Raw genomic sequence first — 18,172 nt, 5'->3', positions numbered from 1 at the left:
TTGCATGGCTGTAGTTGTGTTCAACAAGTATCTGGCATAAAATATATTGCTCTGGGAATAATCCTGAAAATCTCAACTTCCAGTTGAAGGAGTTCTGTTTATACAGGGTTTTCATAGATGTAAGCTTGGTGACATGTGTATGTCAGATTGCGGATCTTGGCCACACATGGCCCAAGAACAAACGACTTCCTCTGATTTAGGATATACTCATATTATATGTTGCATAGGAATTCAAGGGCTGTAAGCAGCAAATGAGATATACATTGGAGAGGTTGATCTTTTAATAGGCTCTCCCAGGATGTTTTGAAAGCTCTGATTATACTCTGATGCCTTTTTAAGCATAGCAAGCTTTAAGTTATGAATTACTATCTTTAGACCAGATTATTTTGTGTCTTATTTTGATGCTAGCTATCAGAAGTAACACAGCAGCAGTTGTCTGTTATGAACAATATCTGCCAATGACATAGACATAGATTTAATTTTTATTGTAGGATTCAGAGAAGTTATGGAGTAGATAGAGTGTTGGCTTACATTTCATGTCCTCACTCTGTCATGAGTCCTGTGGAGATGCCACAGAGGTGATGGGCGATCCTGAAGAGGTGAGGGAATCAGGGAATTGGAACTAGATGACCCAAAGGACGAGAAATTGAGAATGTCAGAGCTGGCGGAGGGATCAATCAAGAGTCAGGAGTTTGATTCTGGTGAAGGTTTAAGCAGGTTGTCAGAGAAGTGTCTCACCCCTGTGATATCAGTCAGGCACCTCCTATAGGGTCTATGCAGCTGCCGGTTCCTCCTATCAGTAAGGAGCCTCCTCCAGGAGAGTAAGTTGGATACTGAACTGGCACCTCTGGAACCAAGCACACTGAAGCAAACCCCACAGGACCAACCCACTAGCAGATGTGCCCATTTGCTTGCCTAGAGCACAAACAACTGTTGTTTGCCATGCTAAATCTTGTGCTCACCTTATCTTCAAAAAGAAGAGGCAGGGTGTGTGTAGCTTGTTGGATCAATGTTTCAGCTTGTAGTTAGCCATGCAGTTCACCTGCTGTACCTTTAATTCTTGCCTTGACTATGTACGTCTCAAATATACCACGGTATGCATTTAAGAATTTGGCAGAACATAATCCTGAGTTTGAGTTCTTCATCTGGCAATGAATTCCAGGACACATTCAGCCGTAAGGCTCACTTTGTCAGTTCATTCTCTCTTAACCTACCTCACAGAGTTGTATGGACAAATGGAACTGCTATGTGTATGTCACCATGTGGTCTTTGGAGGAAGAATGAGATATGAATGGGAGCAATAAATGGGACCTAGAAAACCTTGTCTGGTTATCCATTTGTTTGGCTTTCATGGCACCTTTTGAGGAAGCTGTGATTAAATTTCTATAACATTTGTTTTACTAATGAAAGCATGTGATCTACACTCCTAAATATATGACTGGAATAGTTCATCTGCAGTCAATAGTTCTTTTTTTTTTTTTTTTAAGGTACTAGGATTTCTCAACCTGAATGCTTATAGGAAAAGGTCACAAGAGTTCTATTATCTTTAATTACAGAGAAGTGTTCTGATGTAATACCTTCCAATGTTATATATTTAATGTGTCAGGATAATTATATATATATTTAATGAGCACGTGGTATGCTACGGGTACAAAGTAGCATGAAAATGCCTCTACTAAAGAAATATGTGACTTGATTCCCAGACTGGTAGAGATTGATCGTAATCTGCAGTAACTTGAATAGAAGCCAATAAAAGCTAGCCATAACTGTTCCAGACAAAGATTATTATTGCTGTCAATGAGACTTATAATAATCTTCATTGGTTCTTCAGCACAGTACGATTGCATCTTGTGCACATTTAACTTGCAAGATTTCAACCACACTCAATTAAAGGTAAGCTGGTTGAAATTGTGCAAGCTAAATCCAAGCAAGGTGAAGCTCTTAAAAACTCTTTTGTGCTGGGTCCCTTTGGCGTTACCTAGTGTGGAAAGAGCTTTTAAGCTCTCCACCCTGCTTCCAAGGTCCACTCAGCGCACTGGCTGTGTGATGCTTTTCAGAGGCCACCCATGTTGCTGCAAAAGTATTCCCGGATCCCTAGAGCTGGCACATTGAATTGGCCTTGCTCCCCAAGCAAAGCAGAATCTGCTTGGGTTACTTGGTGCAGAAACAGCTTTTAAGCTCTCCATCATGCTTGCTGGGCAAGGCCCGCTTGGTGTACAAGCTCTGGGAATACTGGCAATTCCTTCTGTCTCCCCCTCACCCACGAGCCATGGCGTGACTCCCAAGTGTTTGGGTATATGTGGTTTTCATGTACAGTATATGTGGAACCCTTGGAACAAAACCCCTGTGTAAGATGCTATCATATTGTAATAATTTTACAGTGCATTCAGATACAGTGGTACCTCAGGTTACATACGCTTCAGGTAACATACGCTTCAGGTTACAAACTCTGCTAACCCAGAAATAGTGCTTCAGGTTAAGAACTTTGCTTCAGGATGAGAACAGAAATCGTGCTCTGGCGGCGCGGCGGCAGCAGGAGGCTCCATTAGCTGAAGTGGTGCTTCAGGTTAAGAACAGTTTCAGGTTAAGAACAGACCTCCGGAACGAATTAAGTACTTAACCCGAGGTACCACTGTACTGCTAAGTTGTAAACTTGGAATTTTGCAAACCACTAGCTGTTTTCTCTTGAATTACATGATTAAGGCTTCCAAAGTATCATAATGAGATTCAGCCAGCTTCCTAGTCAAAACTTACATTTCTTTAAAAACCTGAAGAAGCAGATATTAAACTTGAAGTCAATATTGGTTTATTCATTTTATTTACATTTTATCATTACAATAACTAATAGAGAAAAGAAAATATAACTGAACAATTTCACAGCTTCCTATATCACAGCTTTTAAGATAACAAACAATAAAGACAAGCCATGAATAAGTTAATGTCTGAGTCCTCCTATAAATAACCATGTGTTCAATGGGGTCTTGATTCTTGCTTTTGTCTTTTGATATACGGAATAAACAAAAACAATAAAATAGTGAATTTATCTCTGTCAGTTTAGCCTTGAGTTTTTTAAACAAGACTCATAAGTTTCTCATCCATCAGTATGGTCCACACTCAGTTATAGCAGTTATTAAGCACAATACCTAAGAGAGTAATCCACTAATAGACTATTTCTAACTGAGCTGCAATAATCAGGAACAGTATCAGCTCTTTGTAGAATAAATCTTGATTAGGACCATCAAAAATGCTTACTAGAGCTAGAGGGAGAGTTGTTATCCATGTCACCCCTAAAATATGCACTATTTTAGAATGGACAGAAAACGAAAAGACATTTACTGCCAGACACAGCCACTACATCTGAATAAATGACACCCACACCCACCCACCCACCCACCCACACCCACATATTGACAATTCTAAAGGGGTGATCTACAAACAATTTTAAATTTTCTCTAATTTGACAGTGATGTAATTGGTTTCTTGATCCACATTGCAGATCCGCCTTATTTCTCATCCTTGCCTTCTTGCTCCCATGAATAACTCTATTTAACAACAACTGCTAGCCTTAAACTTGAATAAGTTTGGAACCAGCAGGGTTTGGAATAAGGAAGGGAAGTGTAGCAAAAAAGAAAATTTAACATTTGCAATGTCCCCCCTAGCCATGATAGGTTTAATCTCAACCAGGATTTAAGATTCTTCCTGATTTGACACAGCAGTGGTACAAAATTGACTCTTGTTAAGTGCGACAAGTTATTGGTTAAGTAAACTCTGAGATATTTAATTTGCCAGGGACATAACATGAAGCCTAATAGGTGTCTGATCTGATACTGCATCATCAGATTCACTCTCACATAAAGTATGTCAGACTTAAAAATGGTTAACTGCATCCCTGCTATTGTGCCATAATTTCAAAGTGTAGCAAATGCTTCCAGTACTGCTACTAAAGGGTCTTTAAATAAAAGTTGCATATCATCAGCGAAAGCACTAACATTGTGCTGTATTCCATTTATTACCCCCCCCCCCCCTTTTTAGGGCTGTTGACTAACGATTGCTAAAGAAGAGAACAAACACGAGGGAAACTGGGGCAGTCTTATTACACTCTCTAGTATATTACAAACTCTTCTGAGTTTGACCAGTTCACCCTAACTTTGGCTCATGATTGCTAATACTCGATATTTGCTTCTCATTGTTGATTCCAGAAACAAAAATAATTGTTCTATAGGGGAATGGGCCACTTGGGTTGGCCTTTTTAAGAAAATTATGAAAAATATTTCACAATTAAATTTTCACTGATGTCTTGTATATTTTTTCAGTCATATTAACCAGAAAACCCAGTTTGAAAATCCAGTTTTGGAAGCCAAACGGAAAAAACAGCTAGGACAGACGGATGGAGGCCCTTCAAATCCAGGTATTGGTTTCAATGGCAGCTTTACATGTTGAACATAGTCGTGTTAGCTTTCATTATCACACAGGGAAAGAATTGTCAGTTAATTTTAACAGATATTTTAGAAAATATTTTCAAACCATTAAGTAAAGGTAAAGGGACCCCTGACCATTAGGTCCAGTCGTGACCGACTCTGGGGTTGCGGCGCTCATCTCGCTTTATTGGCCGAGGGAGCCGGCGTACAGCTTCCAGGTCATGTGGCCAGCATGACTAAGCCGCTTCTGGCGAACCAGAGCAGTGCACGGAAATGCCGTTTACCTTCTCACTGGAGCGGTACCTATTTATCTACTTGCACTTTGACGTGCTTTCGAACTGCTAGGTTGGCAGGAGCAGGGACCAAGCAATGGGAGCTCACCCCGTCGCAGGGATTCAAACCACTGACCTTCTGATTGGCAAGTCCTAGGCTCTGTGGTTTAACCCATAGCGCCACCTGCTACCCTTAAACCATTAAGTACTACTTTATTAATCTCACCAATGAGTGGTTTGTGTTTATTTTTGTAGCTTATTTATTTATCTATCAGAAACTATTAGCATAAATATTTTTCCATCTTATGGTGCACTTTATGTGCAATACTATATACCTAAGGGCCATTAGTAGGCAGGCCACCAAGCTTTTTTTTGGTGAATGCAGCATGTGCCGTCTGCTGCTATTACTGCTGCTTGAAAGTGAAGCTGAGGCTTGCTTTGGATTCCCATTCAAAGATCCCTCATGCTAAACACCCCTCAGTTGGGGCTTTTGGGAGTTGGAATCCAACATCATCTGGAGGTCTCCATTTGTATGTAGAAGCTTTGTGCTGCATTGAGTTTCCTACAGACATGACATGTGTGTAAAATGTTTAAAGACTGAAATAATAATTACATTTTCAACACACGTGACAATTTGCAAAATATGCAAATGACACTGCCTCCATTTGAAGACTTTATGTTTTATACACACATTGTCATAGGTGAGCATTAATAACCCATAAGACAGTATTGCTGTGCTGTATATTTAAAACAATCTCTGCATTTGAAACGAATTGGTGGTCTTATAGCTGCATAATGAGCTTAAGGCATCCTAAAACCATTTGTTGTAATCAGCTTGGCCACTCCATAGTGTGGATCTACAGACAGTGATTTGGCTATCTGGACACAGGATGAAGATGGAGCCAGCAAGTGTGTGGCTTCAGGTCTTCTGGTTCCTGCCTTCAGTTCTAAGCACAGCATTTGATAAACAGTTATGGCCCAGCCATACTCCTGGCAACAAACATAAGATAACTGGAACAGTCATAATCTCCAGTTGTCTTTTGTGTTAACATGAAACTCAAAAGGTTCTTTTCTTTCTTAGCATTATCCTTTTAACCAGATAAAGGCAAATCCATACTTAGCCTGGCTCCCCCCACCCCACCCCCGGGCTGGAACTGGAGCTGCTATTTCATTGGTTATGACTTCAAATTTGATTTCTGCTATGAATATTTATTTCTAAGCTTATTCCAAATGTTATATTTTCCCCTGCATCTCCTTTGTTGCTTTTATTTGACTATTCTTGCAGTCATTTTTCTTGTTAGATTGTGTATTACTGCTATATTAGCTAGCTTTAGTTGCAGCCCCAATTATTGAATGACTATATGGGGAACCCTTTTGCTTGGCTGCAGAACCAGTGAAGTCTCTCTTCACCCGAGACCCATCCCAGTTGATAGGAGCACTCATACGGACATCATTGAAGAAAAGCAATATGGGCTTTGGCTTCACAATCATTGGTGGAGACAGACCAGATGAGTTTCTGCAGGTGAAGAATGTACTGAAAGATGGACCAGCTGCACAGGATGGCAAAATTGCACCAGGTGAATTAAGGGTTTTCCCCCCCTCTCCATATTTATTTTGCAGTTTGGACAAATGGTGATACAAAGATTATGAAAACAGATGGTTCTGACAATTCAGTGATGGTACTGTTGAAGTTTGCTGCTGTGTGTTTCAAAAGTTTCATTAACAGTGAAAATGAAGTAATAAAGTGTTTAAAGGATGCTCCTGTCTTCTGTATTGCATCTCCTTATCTAACTATGTTTGCTGCCGTTACTCTCTTCTGTTCAAAGGACTAAAGTAGATTTAAAACGATTAACAATTGTGCTTTTCAGTCTTTTATTCTTTTGCTCTTCAGACTCCAGTTTAAGACCAGGGTTGCAGCTGCTGTAGATTCCTTCAGGATTTTCTAAATTTAGTTGCTACATTCTTAGCCATGCATGACATAACATCAGGCTTATTGCATGCTATTCTGGTGGTGTAGGAGTTCTTGTGCGAGATTTTGTTAATCGGTTTTTTGTGTCTTTGTCCATTTTGCAGATGTTTAATACATGTTTAGAATGAATATAGAGAACCACAAAATAAGCAGTTGAACATTGGTGCATTCTGTTAGGAAGTACATCCAGTGTTCCAGATCATTTATTTGTTTCACAATTACATAAGAATCACTTTTTAAAAAAATGTATAAATGCTTCTCTATATAATTGACCGGTAAACACAGGTTCAGAATCTTTAGAACCAGTTCATTCATTGAATAGTCATAATTTTGTAAGTACAGCCACAGATTGTGTACAGTTGCATCTAACACTCATTTAACTTGCATGATTTTAACCATACATTGTTGAAAGCAGGCTGGTTAGTATTGTGCAAGATAAATCCAAGCCAGGTGGAGAGCTTAAAAGCTCTTTTTGCGGCAGGCTCACTTGGAGTTACCTGGCACATAAAAAACTTTTAAGGTCTCCACCTTGCTTGTTTGTTCCAAAGTGGTTTGGGGAGGGCGGATGTCCAGTGTAGAGCATAATGATCATTATTACCGCCATCATCATTATCACCTTTTTCCTGGTTGTTCCAAAGTTCTTGGGTGTGGTGTGGCATCATTATTATCAATATCATCACCTTTTTCCGGCTTGTTCCCAAAGGGCAGGGCAGGGTAGAGGCGTTATCATCGCCATCATTATCATTATGACTTACCACTACTATTATCATCATTATTAGCTCCTTTTCCTTGATTGTTCCCAAGTTGTTTTGTTTGATAGGGTGGTGCATTTTAGATCACCTTTTCCTCCTGCCAGGAGGGATTGTTCCCAAGTTGTTTGGGGAGGAGAGAACACAGTGCAAAGGCAAAAACATTAATTTTCTTTTAATCTCCTCATACACCCCCAATTTTGAGAAGCATATATATGACATTCTGCCTCTAATATCACACTTAGTATTGGCCAGTATTGTTCAGCTGCTATTCTGGTGAGTTGACTTTTATGTATTTTAGGTGTATTGTATTCTTTTCTATTCCATAAAGATTTTTTTTAAAAATACTTGCCAGCTATCATTAAGGGGTCATTAGTTTTTGTTTTCTTGACTATGCATGGTATGGCTGGCTGTAGCTATTGAATATGTTTTCTGGATTCAGTTATGTTCTAATTTGCTGTCTAACTTAAAGCAGCACACCAGGAGCAGACGGCATAAGTACCAAGACTTAATAGTGCCTGGAAAAGCTGAAAGATTTTTCAAATTTTTAATCCATTTGTTCATATTTGAACAATTTTATGTTCCTATCTCTTTTCTTGCAGGTTGTATTAGGTTGTATCTAGTGTTAGTCCTACTTGGAGTAGACCCCTTGAAATTATGGACACTACTAACTTAGGTCTGGGGACACGGGTGGCGCTGTGGGTAAAACCTCAGTGCCTAGGACTTGCCGATCGTATGGTCGGCGGTTCGAATCCCCGCGGCGGGGCGAGCTCCCATCTTTCAGTCCCAGCTCCTGCCCACCTAGCAGTTCGAAAGCACCCCTAAGTGCAAGTAGATAAATAGGTACCGCTTTATAGCGGGAAGGTAAACGGCGTTTCCGTGTGCTGCGCTGGTGCTGGCTCGCCAGAACAGCTTCGTCACGCTGGCCACGTGACCCAGAAGTGTCTCCGGACAGCACTGGCTCCCGGCCTCTTAAGTGAGATGAGCGCACAACCCTAGAGTCGGACACGACTGGCCCGCACAGGCAGGGGTACCTTTACCTTTAACTTAGGTCCATTAATTTCAATGTGTCTACTCTGATTAGAACTTAGAGGAATATAATAGCTTAGTTAGTAGAGCATGAGATTTTTAATCTCAGGGTTGTGGGTTTGAGCCCCACATTGGGCAAAAGATTCCTGCCTTGCAGGGGGTTGGACTAAATGGCCCTCACACTCCCTCCCAACTCTACAATTATTTGATTCTTTCAGAAGAAGCGGCCATTTTGTGTTAGGCCACACCCTTGGTGGCAGTCATTTGTGACTGGTACCCTCAGCATTTTCTCAAAATTTCATATGTGCCCTTTCTTCTCTTGTGGCAATGTCAGTGCCCTCTAGAGGCAGAAATCTATTGAGGGTTGTACTCTCAGTTGTACAATTTAGGACTTGCTTGTCCTCTGTGTAATGTTCTGATAAGTCTTACATAAAGGTCTTCCTGCTACATAGTTTTTAGAAATCATTTGCAGAGAGTAAACATATGAACACCTTGATCTAAACATGTATTTCATTGTAAAAGAAAATATTCCATAATGCATTTTTTTCATTTGTTTGAAAATAAACTTTAAAAAGCTTTGGAGAAAAATGAGGAAACCCCACCCCATTCCTGCCCCCCTAGACCTTCACATCTGTGATCCAGACTTTTCTCTCTCTGCTTGAGAGCTTGGTTTTCTCTGTTTTTGCCCAGAGCAGAGTGACTACCTTCCTAGAGTTCTCTTCTGACCACCACAAAAACAGCAGTTTATGGAATGTTCTCTTTGAGTCACTCTCCACATTGAACACCTTTTGTCTTTTTTCCCAAACAGGTTCTTCCTTTTCATACTGTTGCTTTCATATTTTGTTTAGAAGGTTGTGGCCCTCATTTCTAGTCTCTATAATCTTTTTTCCTTACTTCCACACACATCTAATTACTGGGCAGATGTCTTAGATTGTTAGATCTGAATTGTGTGAAATTCCATTGCAGTAAGTCATAGATACAAAAAGTCAGTAAGAATTCATTTGGTTTACTGGCTTGCTTACAAGGAGTGCTGTTTGTGAAGTTGTCCATCATCAGACTAGGTATGATAGCATTTATCAGACTTTACTAATCTGATTTTTCTTGTGTAGAGTTGAAAGATGCATGTTCTCCATACTTGCTTTTGTGTTCTTAAAAGGCAAAATTATTTATGAAATAAGTAAATATAAAAAAAAACACTTGTAAGACTTTTTTCAGTGACAATACATGAAAGCTAGAAGAGTAGTCTATTTCTTTTGAAATGTGTTAGAATGTATGAAGTAAACTAAAATATATGCTTACTGTTACATGCACACTGATTCCATTTTGAAACCCACTGATTCCCTTTTGAAATTGCAAGAGTCTGCTGCAGATTAAGCTTTATATATTTAGAACTGTGTGATCTTATCAGAGCCAAAACACAGATTACATGCAAGAGAAATCCTGCCTTGTGCTGCAAATGAGCAAAAGGAAATAATACTATCTTTCTTCGCTAGTATTTTGAGTAGTTTCCAGTTTTTTTCCTTAGAGAGGTTACTAACCTCCTGATCATGCTAAGGTATGGGAATAATGTTTATTTGTATTAACAATGTCCTGTTTGCTTTTAACAGGTGATGTCATTGTGGACATAAATGGCACGTGTGTCTTGGGCCATACCCATGCTGATGTTGTCCAGATGTTTCAATTGGTTCCTGTCAACCAGTATGTGAACATGACTCTGTGTCGTGGATACCCTCTTCCTGATGAAAATGAGGACCCTGTTGTAGATATTGTTACAGCCACTCCTGTCTTAAATGGTCAGCAAATAGTAAAAGGTGATACTTGTATGATCAACCAAGAGTTAATACCTGGAACAATGGTTTTGGACCAGAATGGAAAGCCAGGGCATATCTTACTCAATGGACGCTTGAATGGCCCTTCCACAGACCTCAACGAACAGAGGGCCTCAGTGTCTTCTTCAGGATGCTCTCAAGCAGAACTGGTCACAATTCCTCTGATCAAGGGACCTAAAGGTTTTGGATTTGCAATAGCTGACAGCCCTGTAGGGCAGAAGGTGAAGATGATCTTAGATAGCCAGTGGTGCCATGGTCTTCAGAAAGGGGATATAATTAAAGAGATTTATCATCAGAATGTGCAGAACTTAACTCACCTTCAGGTGGTAGAAGTACTGAAGCAGTTTCCAGTTGGAGCAGAAGTGCCACTGCTTATCCTAAGGGGAGGTAGGTAATGACATTTTTATGTATTTTAAAATATCTGTCACTTTTAAGCACTGTGTAATGGCGTAAATGTAAGTTTATCACTCTTTTGCACTGTGTATTTTTATATTTATGGGTGATAATAAAAGTAGAAAATGTCATACTCTCTCTTTTCATTTTTTAAAAAAAGATACTAAGAATTGTGAAACACTGTAAGATCTTTTTTTCAACATACACTGTCTTAATACATGTTGATGGTTTAAATCAGTGTGGTTTTGAAAGGTTCATTCTACCATTGGATTGAAAATGAAGTGCAGTTGTCCAAGTACAGACAAAAACCCGCTTCTTGATCTCTGGAGCCAACATTCAAAATTTGATTATGCAATCTTAAGAGGTGTCCAAACAGCTTTCCAAAATATATTGTAGATATAATACATGAAAGGTGAATACTTGTGTGCTGCCATGTAAGAACTTCACTTGTGGTTTCCTGGTTTGCCTTTCATTAGTCTTGATCTGTTGTCTGTCCTTTCTGGTTGCTTATTTTGGCTTCTTAACTCCACCTTGCCGAGGGTCACATAATCAAGTGTTAAGCATAAGTGTAAGCTTTCTTTTACTGATGGGCTCTGCATTGTCATAAAGTACTATTTGTGATATCAGTTTGTACAACTGGGCTATTAAATGACTAACCTTGCCAGGTCACTTCAGCTCTAAGAGATCTTGGTTAAAGTGGCTAAATAATACAAATCCCTCTATTGATCTTGTATATATTTATATACAACTTTTGGGGGAGTTCAGATTTGGAATTGCCCTCAGTGTGAAAACTGACTGATAGGATTCACTTTTCCTGCGGTAAGGAAAATTCCTTTTTTGCGAGATGTTTTGGCCATCTGTTACATGGTTAGCCTAGGTACTAATGTTAACTATAGATCGTTGTCCCCTCCACCCTTGGGTGGGTGGGTGGGTGGGTGGTGAAGGCAGAGGGAACACTCCAGTGGAAATATCAATTTCTATTTATTGAGTTTTTCAGAGGTTTAGCTGTATTGCAGCAAAAACATCTGAGAGTCCCATGATTTCTTAAAGACTAAGAAATTCAGGGACTAGAGTTCACGTCATTTGATACTTCAAATAAAGTGGACTCTAGTCTACAAAAGCTTATAACTTAATACGTTTGTTCATATTAAAGGTGCCACAATATTCTTTTTTCTTCCTGTACTATACTTGTAAGCTTTTCCTTCTGTTGGAAAGCTGATATGCTCTCCGTCCCTCTTCAGCTCAATGGTTGGTTACTAAGAAGATAAACACATTTTTATTGTATTTAATTGTATGAGGCACCTAGAACATTTAAAATAAATGTTGGAATAAAAGGATTTTGAATTCCCCTGTGAGAATGGAAAATATATGTATTAATTTATATCACTGTGTCTGGGGCAGATGAACTTGTTCCATGGTTCTTGGAACAAATTGAAAGATGCTGATTTACTGAAAACAACCTCTTTATAATGCCATCTGTTTGTAGGTTCACTGATTCTTATGTCTATTTTCAAAATGTTCAGGAATTTTGGATTAATTGCTACCTAAAGTGCAATTAAGCCATGTTACTGTTGACCTGTTATTGGAATCTACTTTGTTATCTGAGCTATACTGTCACGGTTCAAATTATAATACTAGCCGGACACCTGAATTTACTGCAGAATTCATTAACTATTGTGATTTTAGTAGTAGGCTTTTAGAAGGCTTTTTTGTGAGGAGAACAAATTAAATTATAGAACAGATTTTTCTATAATGTAAAATTAACCAAAACAGAGGATGTATCTACGAGTTCTTGGAAAGAACTTGTGCTGTTCTTTATCATCTTAAAAACTGCAGTAGAAATAAGACCTCTTTGGTAGGGATGTGTAAGGTTGTAGGTGGCCTGCTCACTAGAAACCTGGAACACTTTCTCCTTGGCAGGCTTACAAGTGGATTTGTGAATGCTTGGACAAGACCTCTAGAATACAGAGTTCTAACCCGCCAGATTAGTATACCGGATATAGAAAACTGTAGAATATAATGGTGTGATGGGTTATATTAATATTTATTCTCTATTTTAGGCCCTTCCTCACCTACTAAAAGTTCCAATGTTGTGAGTATTGATAATGTGAGTATTGATCAGAGTTGTTTGAATTGACTGCAGTTTTTTTGTTCATAAAGTAAGTTGATGATAATTCAGATTAGCTCTTTTAGAGCCCTCCAGACAGGGCTGTCTTAAGCATATGCGGTGCCGGGGTGCAAAGATCCACCGGCACCACCACCCCATTGCCCAGTCCCAGGTGCGCACAGGTGCGCAGGAGGGCAGAGCTGGCCGGCCACCTCACTGTCTCACTGGCTCGGTCGCCCCCAAACTCACAGCACAAAGTGCTCCAACCCACAGGCGGGCTCTTCCCCGGACTCAACTCTCGGCCTGGCGCCCCTGAGAGCCTGGCATCTGGGTGTCCCGCACCCCTAGCACCAATGGGTAAGACGGCCCTGCCTCCAGGATCCTTTTGAGGTTTGCTCTCACTTCCACATAAGAATGGTGTGCAGTGAAAAACATCTCTCTCTTCTCAGGATTTGTGGTGGAAGACTGACGTAAAATTTAAGTTGTACAATAGCTGCTAGCCTCCACTGGTGTTTCTTAAATTTGGGTGAAATTATTTATATATCTCCCTTAACTTTTGTAAAGGACAACTTATTCCTAAATTTCTGAGTGTAGAAAAAATCCCCTCCATCGGCTTACTTTCTGGTATTAATTTGAGAGGAGAATGAATTTTGCTTGTTGCCTCAACTGCATTAAGTAGCTCCCAAACTCTGTTGTTCATTGGAGTAGATGATAGCAAAGGAAAGGCTGTGTAGATTTAATAGAATCAATGAGCTGCCTTTCTGCATTAGAAAACAACCTTTACTTTGTTGTTTTCCTTTACAAGATAGGGAATAGGAAAAGGCCTAGCACAGGTAAGGGCTGGTGAGCATGTTAGCTATGCCACTTAAGGACAAAGTTTAAAACAGTTGTATCGCTAAAACAATTTTTGTGAGTATTAGTGCTGAACCAAATAAAAAAGAGATTATGAACCCCTCTTGAACTCTTTACAGTGCACAGTGGTAACTCTTACTTTAAAAATTCTGGGTACACATATTAGGCCTGGCAGTAGCAATATATCACCCAGGACCGGTATGAAGGGCAGAGTGCAATGGCAGCTGCACTCAGCAATATATGTCTGGTGAAACCACCACCATTCCTAAGTCCCTCAGCCTCCAGTGCACTGAGGGAAAAACAGACTGCAGTGACAGCTGAGACAGTTTCACCCTTCACCATTTGGGGCCAATACAGCTTCTTTCAACATCACGGTTTATTGCCAAACCACAATATTTGGCTGGTGATGCATCACAGTGTTGAAAACCTAACATCGCCCAGCCCTAACAATTATAAAATATATGTCAGCATCCTAGTAGAAAAGTGTGGTCTAATAACTCATGCAAGCACTAGCCAGCTTGATTACCCTCCAAGATTAATCCAAAAAAGAGTTATGAGCACTTCTTTTATCTTTCAGTGTACCATGTATATTAATCTTCATTGTTTTTTTACCTGTCTCTGAATCTCATTTGTGTGCGAACTGATAAGATGTGATGTTGAAACACATACTTCATATTTGCTTTGCCTTAGTCTTCAGTTTATGGTTTTCAGTAGGATATACATGCATTACATGCATGCACAAGCACACATTTTTCTTTGCTTTTTTTAATGAAAGTGCTGAATGAGACATGAAAAACTGTTCCTCTCAAATATAGTTTAAGTAGGGAGACTGGGTTCTTTCATAATTGTCATGACTCCATTTTTTATTGTTACCACTCCTGGCAAAATACTCATCCAGTGAAGAGTATGATTGAATTTCACAAAAATCAATATCTTTCAGGTTGATTAAATGTACTTTTTTCTTATATCTACTCAGAAATTAGAGTAAGAAGTATTGAAAGATTACTTTCATGAATGGTACTTGATAGGGCCTTTTCTCTCATACTCAAAAAAGTAATTTCAGAGTTACGATGAACAAAAATTATGTTTTTGTCCTCTTATGCGAATGCATTTGGTTCATTTTCTATTAGCACAAGAATACTGTTCAGCAACTATTTTTAAAACTAGGAAATCATGTACAGTAAATGATTAGAAGAATCACTAATTTTATTTGAGTAAAGCTCTGAAGAACAGGAACACACTAGCTGTTGTACTAAGGTCACTTTTTGAAATCTTTGGAGGAATGCATTAAAATGCACAGACAGTTTTAACGTCACTAAACATAAACTGAATGTTTAGTGACATCTACTTTGTCAGCTAATTGGTTTTAAAAGGGCAAATTCTTATGCTTATAAACATGTGGAAAGTTTCCAACTGTAAAATCCTTCAGGGATTTTCTCTTGGGAGCCATGAATCTATTCAAATGCTTCTGCAGATGAATATGTGCTTGTTTGCAGACACGTTTCAGGCTTTGTCTCAATCTAGAACAAACATCTTAAAATCAACTAGTTTTATGAAACACTGAAAACGTACATTTGATCTGGAGCAGCCATTTTTGCTGTCCCTTCTGCATAGAGTGAGGAGGAATTTTAGAGGGCTTTTACTTTCAGCTGTTTAATAGCAGCTATTCACACAAGTATACTGTATAGAGAAACAAACTGCCATAGATTGCAAGTAGATTAGTTAAATGCAAATGTCAACATTACAACCCACTGTAACCAATCCATGTTTTTCCATTATAGAAGCTATCAGTATTGTAACTGGTTTCATTTACTATATAATGCTTTAAAATATTGCAACAGTTTAACACCTGTTATTTCAGTAATTCTTGCAACAGCTTTATAAAGTAGCTCAGTACTATTATTTCCCCTGTATTATAGTTGGTGGGCTGAGGCAGAGAAAATACCAGCTTGCCTAAGGCCATATAGTGAGCTCAGGGCTAAAGGGAGATTTGGGAACTTCCTAACTCACAATCTTCACTATGCTACATCAAATGCCCCAATTGTGGGGAGGGCATGACAAAACATTACAGGATAAGGACAGGGTAATCTTTGACAGGCCATCCATAATCCTTCTGGGTTTTCCTCCGACCCTCTGGAGCAGATTCAAAGCTGGGGGCACATGAGGAGAGGAGATGGAGGGGAAGTTATATTGTGCAAATGAAGCCCTTTCACAAAAGGGACAACTTCGTGGGATGCAACCCATTATTTTGGTATTTTGCCCATGATTTCCCCATTTGCCATTTCATTCTCACAACTCTGTGTGGTAGGTTAGGCTGAGAAAAAGGGACTGGCTCAATGCCATCCAGTGAGCTTCAGTGGCACATACTTTCTGAGCTTGCAGTAGAGGTTTTAGGTAAAGAGAGTAAAGCAGAAGTAGATTTGATGTGATGAATTTTTTAGGGACATTGGTAAGTGGAATCTTAAGGGGCTTATGGCCACGTGATGTTCTCTGAAGTTACCATTCTTTATTCCACTGTTTTTACTGCTTTCACCTCATGAGTTAACTACAGTAGTACCTCGGGTTAAGTACTTAATTCGTTCCAGAGGTCCATTCTTAACCTGAAACTGTTCTTAACCTGAAGCACCACTTTAGCTAATGGGGCCTCCTGCTGCTGCCACACCACTGGAGCACGATTTCTGTTCTCACCCTGAAGCAATGTTCCTAACCCGAGGTACTATTTCTGGGTTAGCGGAGTCTGTAACCTGAAATGTATGTAACCTGAAGAGTATGTAACCCAAGGTACCACTGTACGCATATTTAAAGTTTCAAATCAAGGCCATAACCTAAACAACTTGCAAGTTTCAGATAAGACCATAAACCAGGGGTCACCAACCTAAGGCCCATGGGCCAGAAGCAGCCCACAGAGGGCGTTTGACTGTCCCACGAGCTGCCCCCGAACTGAGCCACCTGCTTTCCCGCTGTGCTAAACTGGCGCACTGCAGTGCGGGGACTCACCTCTGCAGGGTCAAAAATCGCATCCGCACACGCACCAACGCTGAAAATCGCGGGCGCGCACGTGATCCAGCCCATGGAGGGATCTCCGTGGGACCGATCCTGCCCTGGCAAGATAAACCTTGCGGACCCCTGCCATAAACTAAATAACTTGCAGTTCTAGATTAACATTTCATTAGAAAATGCTTTCAAATACCACAAGCAGGAATAATCCTTTTAGAAAGCATTAACTGAAGCATGCTTGTTATGAGCTAAGTTGTTACGGTGCTCATTACTGCTTCTCTCACTTGTTTAAGTGAGTTGGTATATTCTTGCAACTTTGTACAAGTGTATATTTCTGGTTTCTCTCTCCCCACCCTCTGCAGAAACTAGATAAGCAAGAAAATTCAGGAAGCCAAGAGACCATCAGTGAACCAACCCCACAACCCATGCCTTTTCCACCCAGTGTTCTAAGGTCAGCGTCCCCAAAGCTAGACCCTTCAGAAGTCTACCTGAAGTCTAAAACATTGTTTGAAGAAAAACGTGAGTACATAGACTTAAGATACATATTGCAGCAAAGCTACCGTAAATGCATTCTGATCTGAGAATTCTCAAGCTCAGTCCCAAAAGGAGGTGCAGTAGAAAATAGTATCTCTAAACATTAACAGAGTGCTTTTCTCTCCCAATAAATACAGAGGTAAAATAGTTTCTCAGAACAGGTGATTAAGTTCCAGAGTCACTTATTGACTATGTACACTTGAGCAAAAGCTCCTATTTTATAAATTAGGGCACTGCTTTTACCACCAGATACCCACATACATTGAGCCTTTTGTATTTTAACTGAAACAAATTTTAAAGGACCTAAGACCCCTGTCCCCAAATGGGAAACACCAGAAGCACTCAGATGACAGCCATTTTATCTGAATCAATAACTGCATACACATTTTTCAGTTCAGGAGTTTAATTGTATGATCCGTGGAAGATGTAGGTAAGCAAACAAAGATGTGAGTGGGGAAGTAGGCTGCAGTTGCCAATCAGCCCAAGAAAGCAAAGGGAAGAAGAGGGAACTAAATAGCAGGAGCTCATACAATGAAGCAACAAATCATTGAAGAGAGAGATCCAGAGACAATGAAATAAAATACTAGCACTGACAAGAAAAAAGTAACTTAGAACAAGTACTAAAATATTCAGAGGAGATGGTGTTGCAGAGAAATCCAAGACAACACTGCAGCCAGGAGAACTTTCTTCAGTAAGTTCTCCAGCCATCTTGTTACAGCAGACAGCAGCATTATTTAATGCTGTTTGTATTTGTTTTCAAAGTAGCTATTTTGCCCATCATTTACTGAAATGTCCAATGTGTAGTGTGAAAAATGCCAAGTTGCTTCAGGCCTTTGAAAAGGAAGAAGAAGCTAGATGTGGATTTTTAGTAACCCATTGCAGATTCACTATCATCCCTAATGTATAGGTGATTAGGAAGTTATGACAAGAAAGTATATGACATAGGAAAGAAAGCTGACTTATGGGCAGAAACTGGCCCTGGTGGTGGAGGAGATATGGATGGTCCAAAAGGAGGAAGATATT

At 39.7% G+C, this 18,172-nt stretch overlaps 1 protein-coding gene across 4 annotated transcripts in view; it reads left to right on the top strand.

The window, feature by feature from the left end:
- MAGI3 (membrane associated guanylate kinase, WW and PDZ domain containing 3) overlaps positions 1-18,172 on the top strand; it is a 110,509-nt gene that overhangs the window by 58,701 nt on the left and 33,636 nt on the right. For all 4 annotated transcript variants that reach the window (XM_081009781.1, XM_081009780.1, XM_081009783.1 and 1 more), the window contains exons 8-12: positions 4,314-4,408; positions 6,079-6,267; positions 10,045-10,653; positions 12,720-12,766; positions 16,978-17,134. In XM_081009781.1, the coding sequence (XP_080865907.1) occupies positions 4,314-4,408; positions 6,079-6,267; positions 10,045-10,653; positions 12,720-12,766; positions 16,978-17,134 (1,097 nt within the window). The remainder of the gene's footprint in view (positions 1-4,313; positions 4,409-6,078; positions 6,268-10,044; positions 10,654-12,719; positions 12,767-16,977; positions 17,135-18,172) is intronic.

The sequence above is a fragment of the Podarcis pityusensis genome (genome assembly GCF_964106645.2).
Source record: "Podarcis pityusensis genome assembly, chromosome: 6".
Lineage (NCBI taxonomy): Eukaryota > Metazoa > Chordata > Lepidosauria > Squamata > Lacertidae > Podarcis > Podarcis pityusensis.
This window is presented reverse-complemented; position numbering and strand designations above follow the sequence as displayed.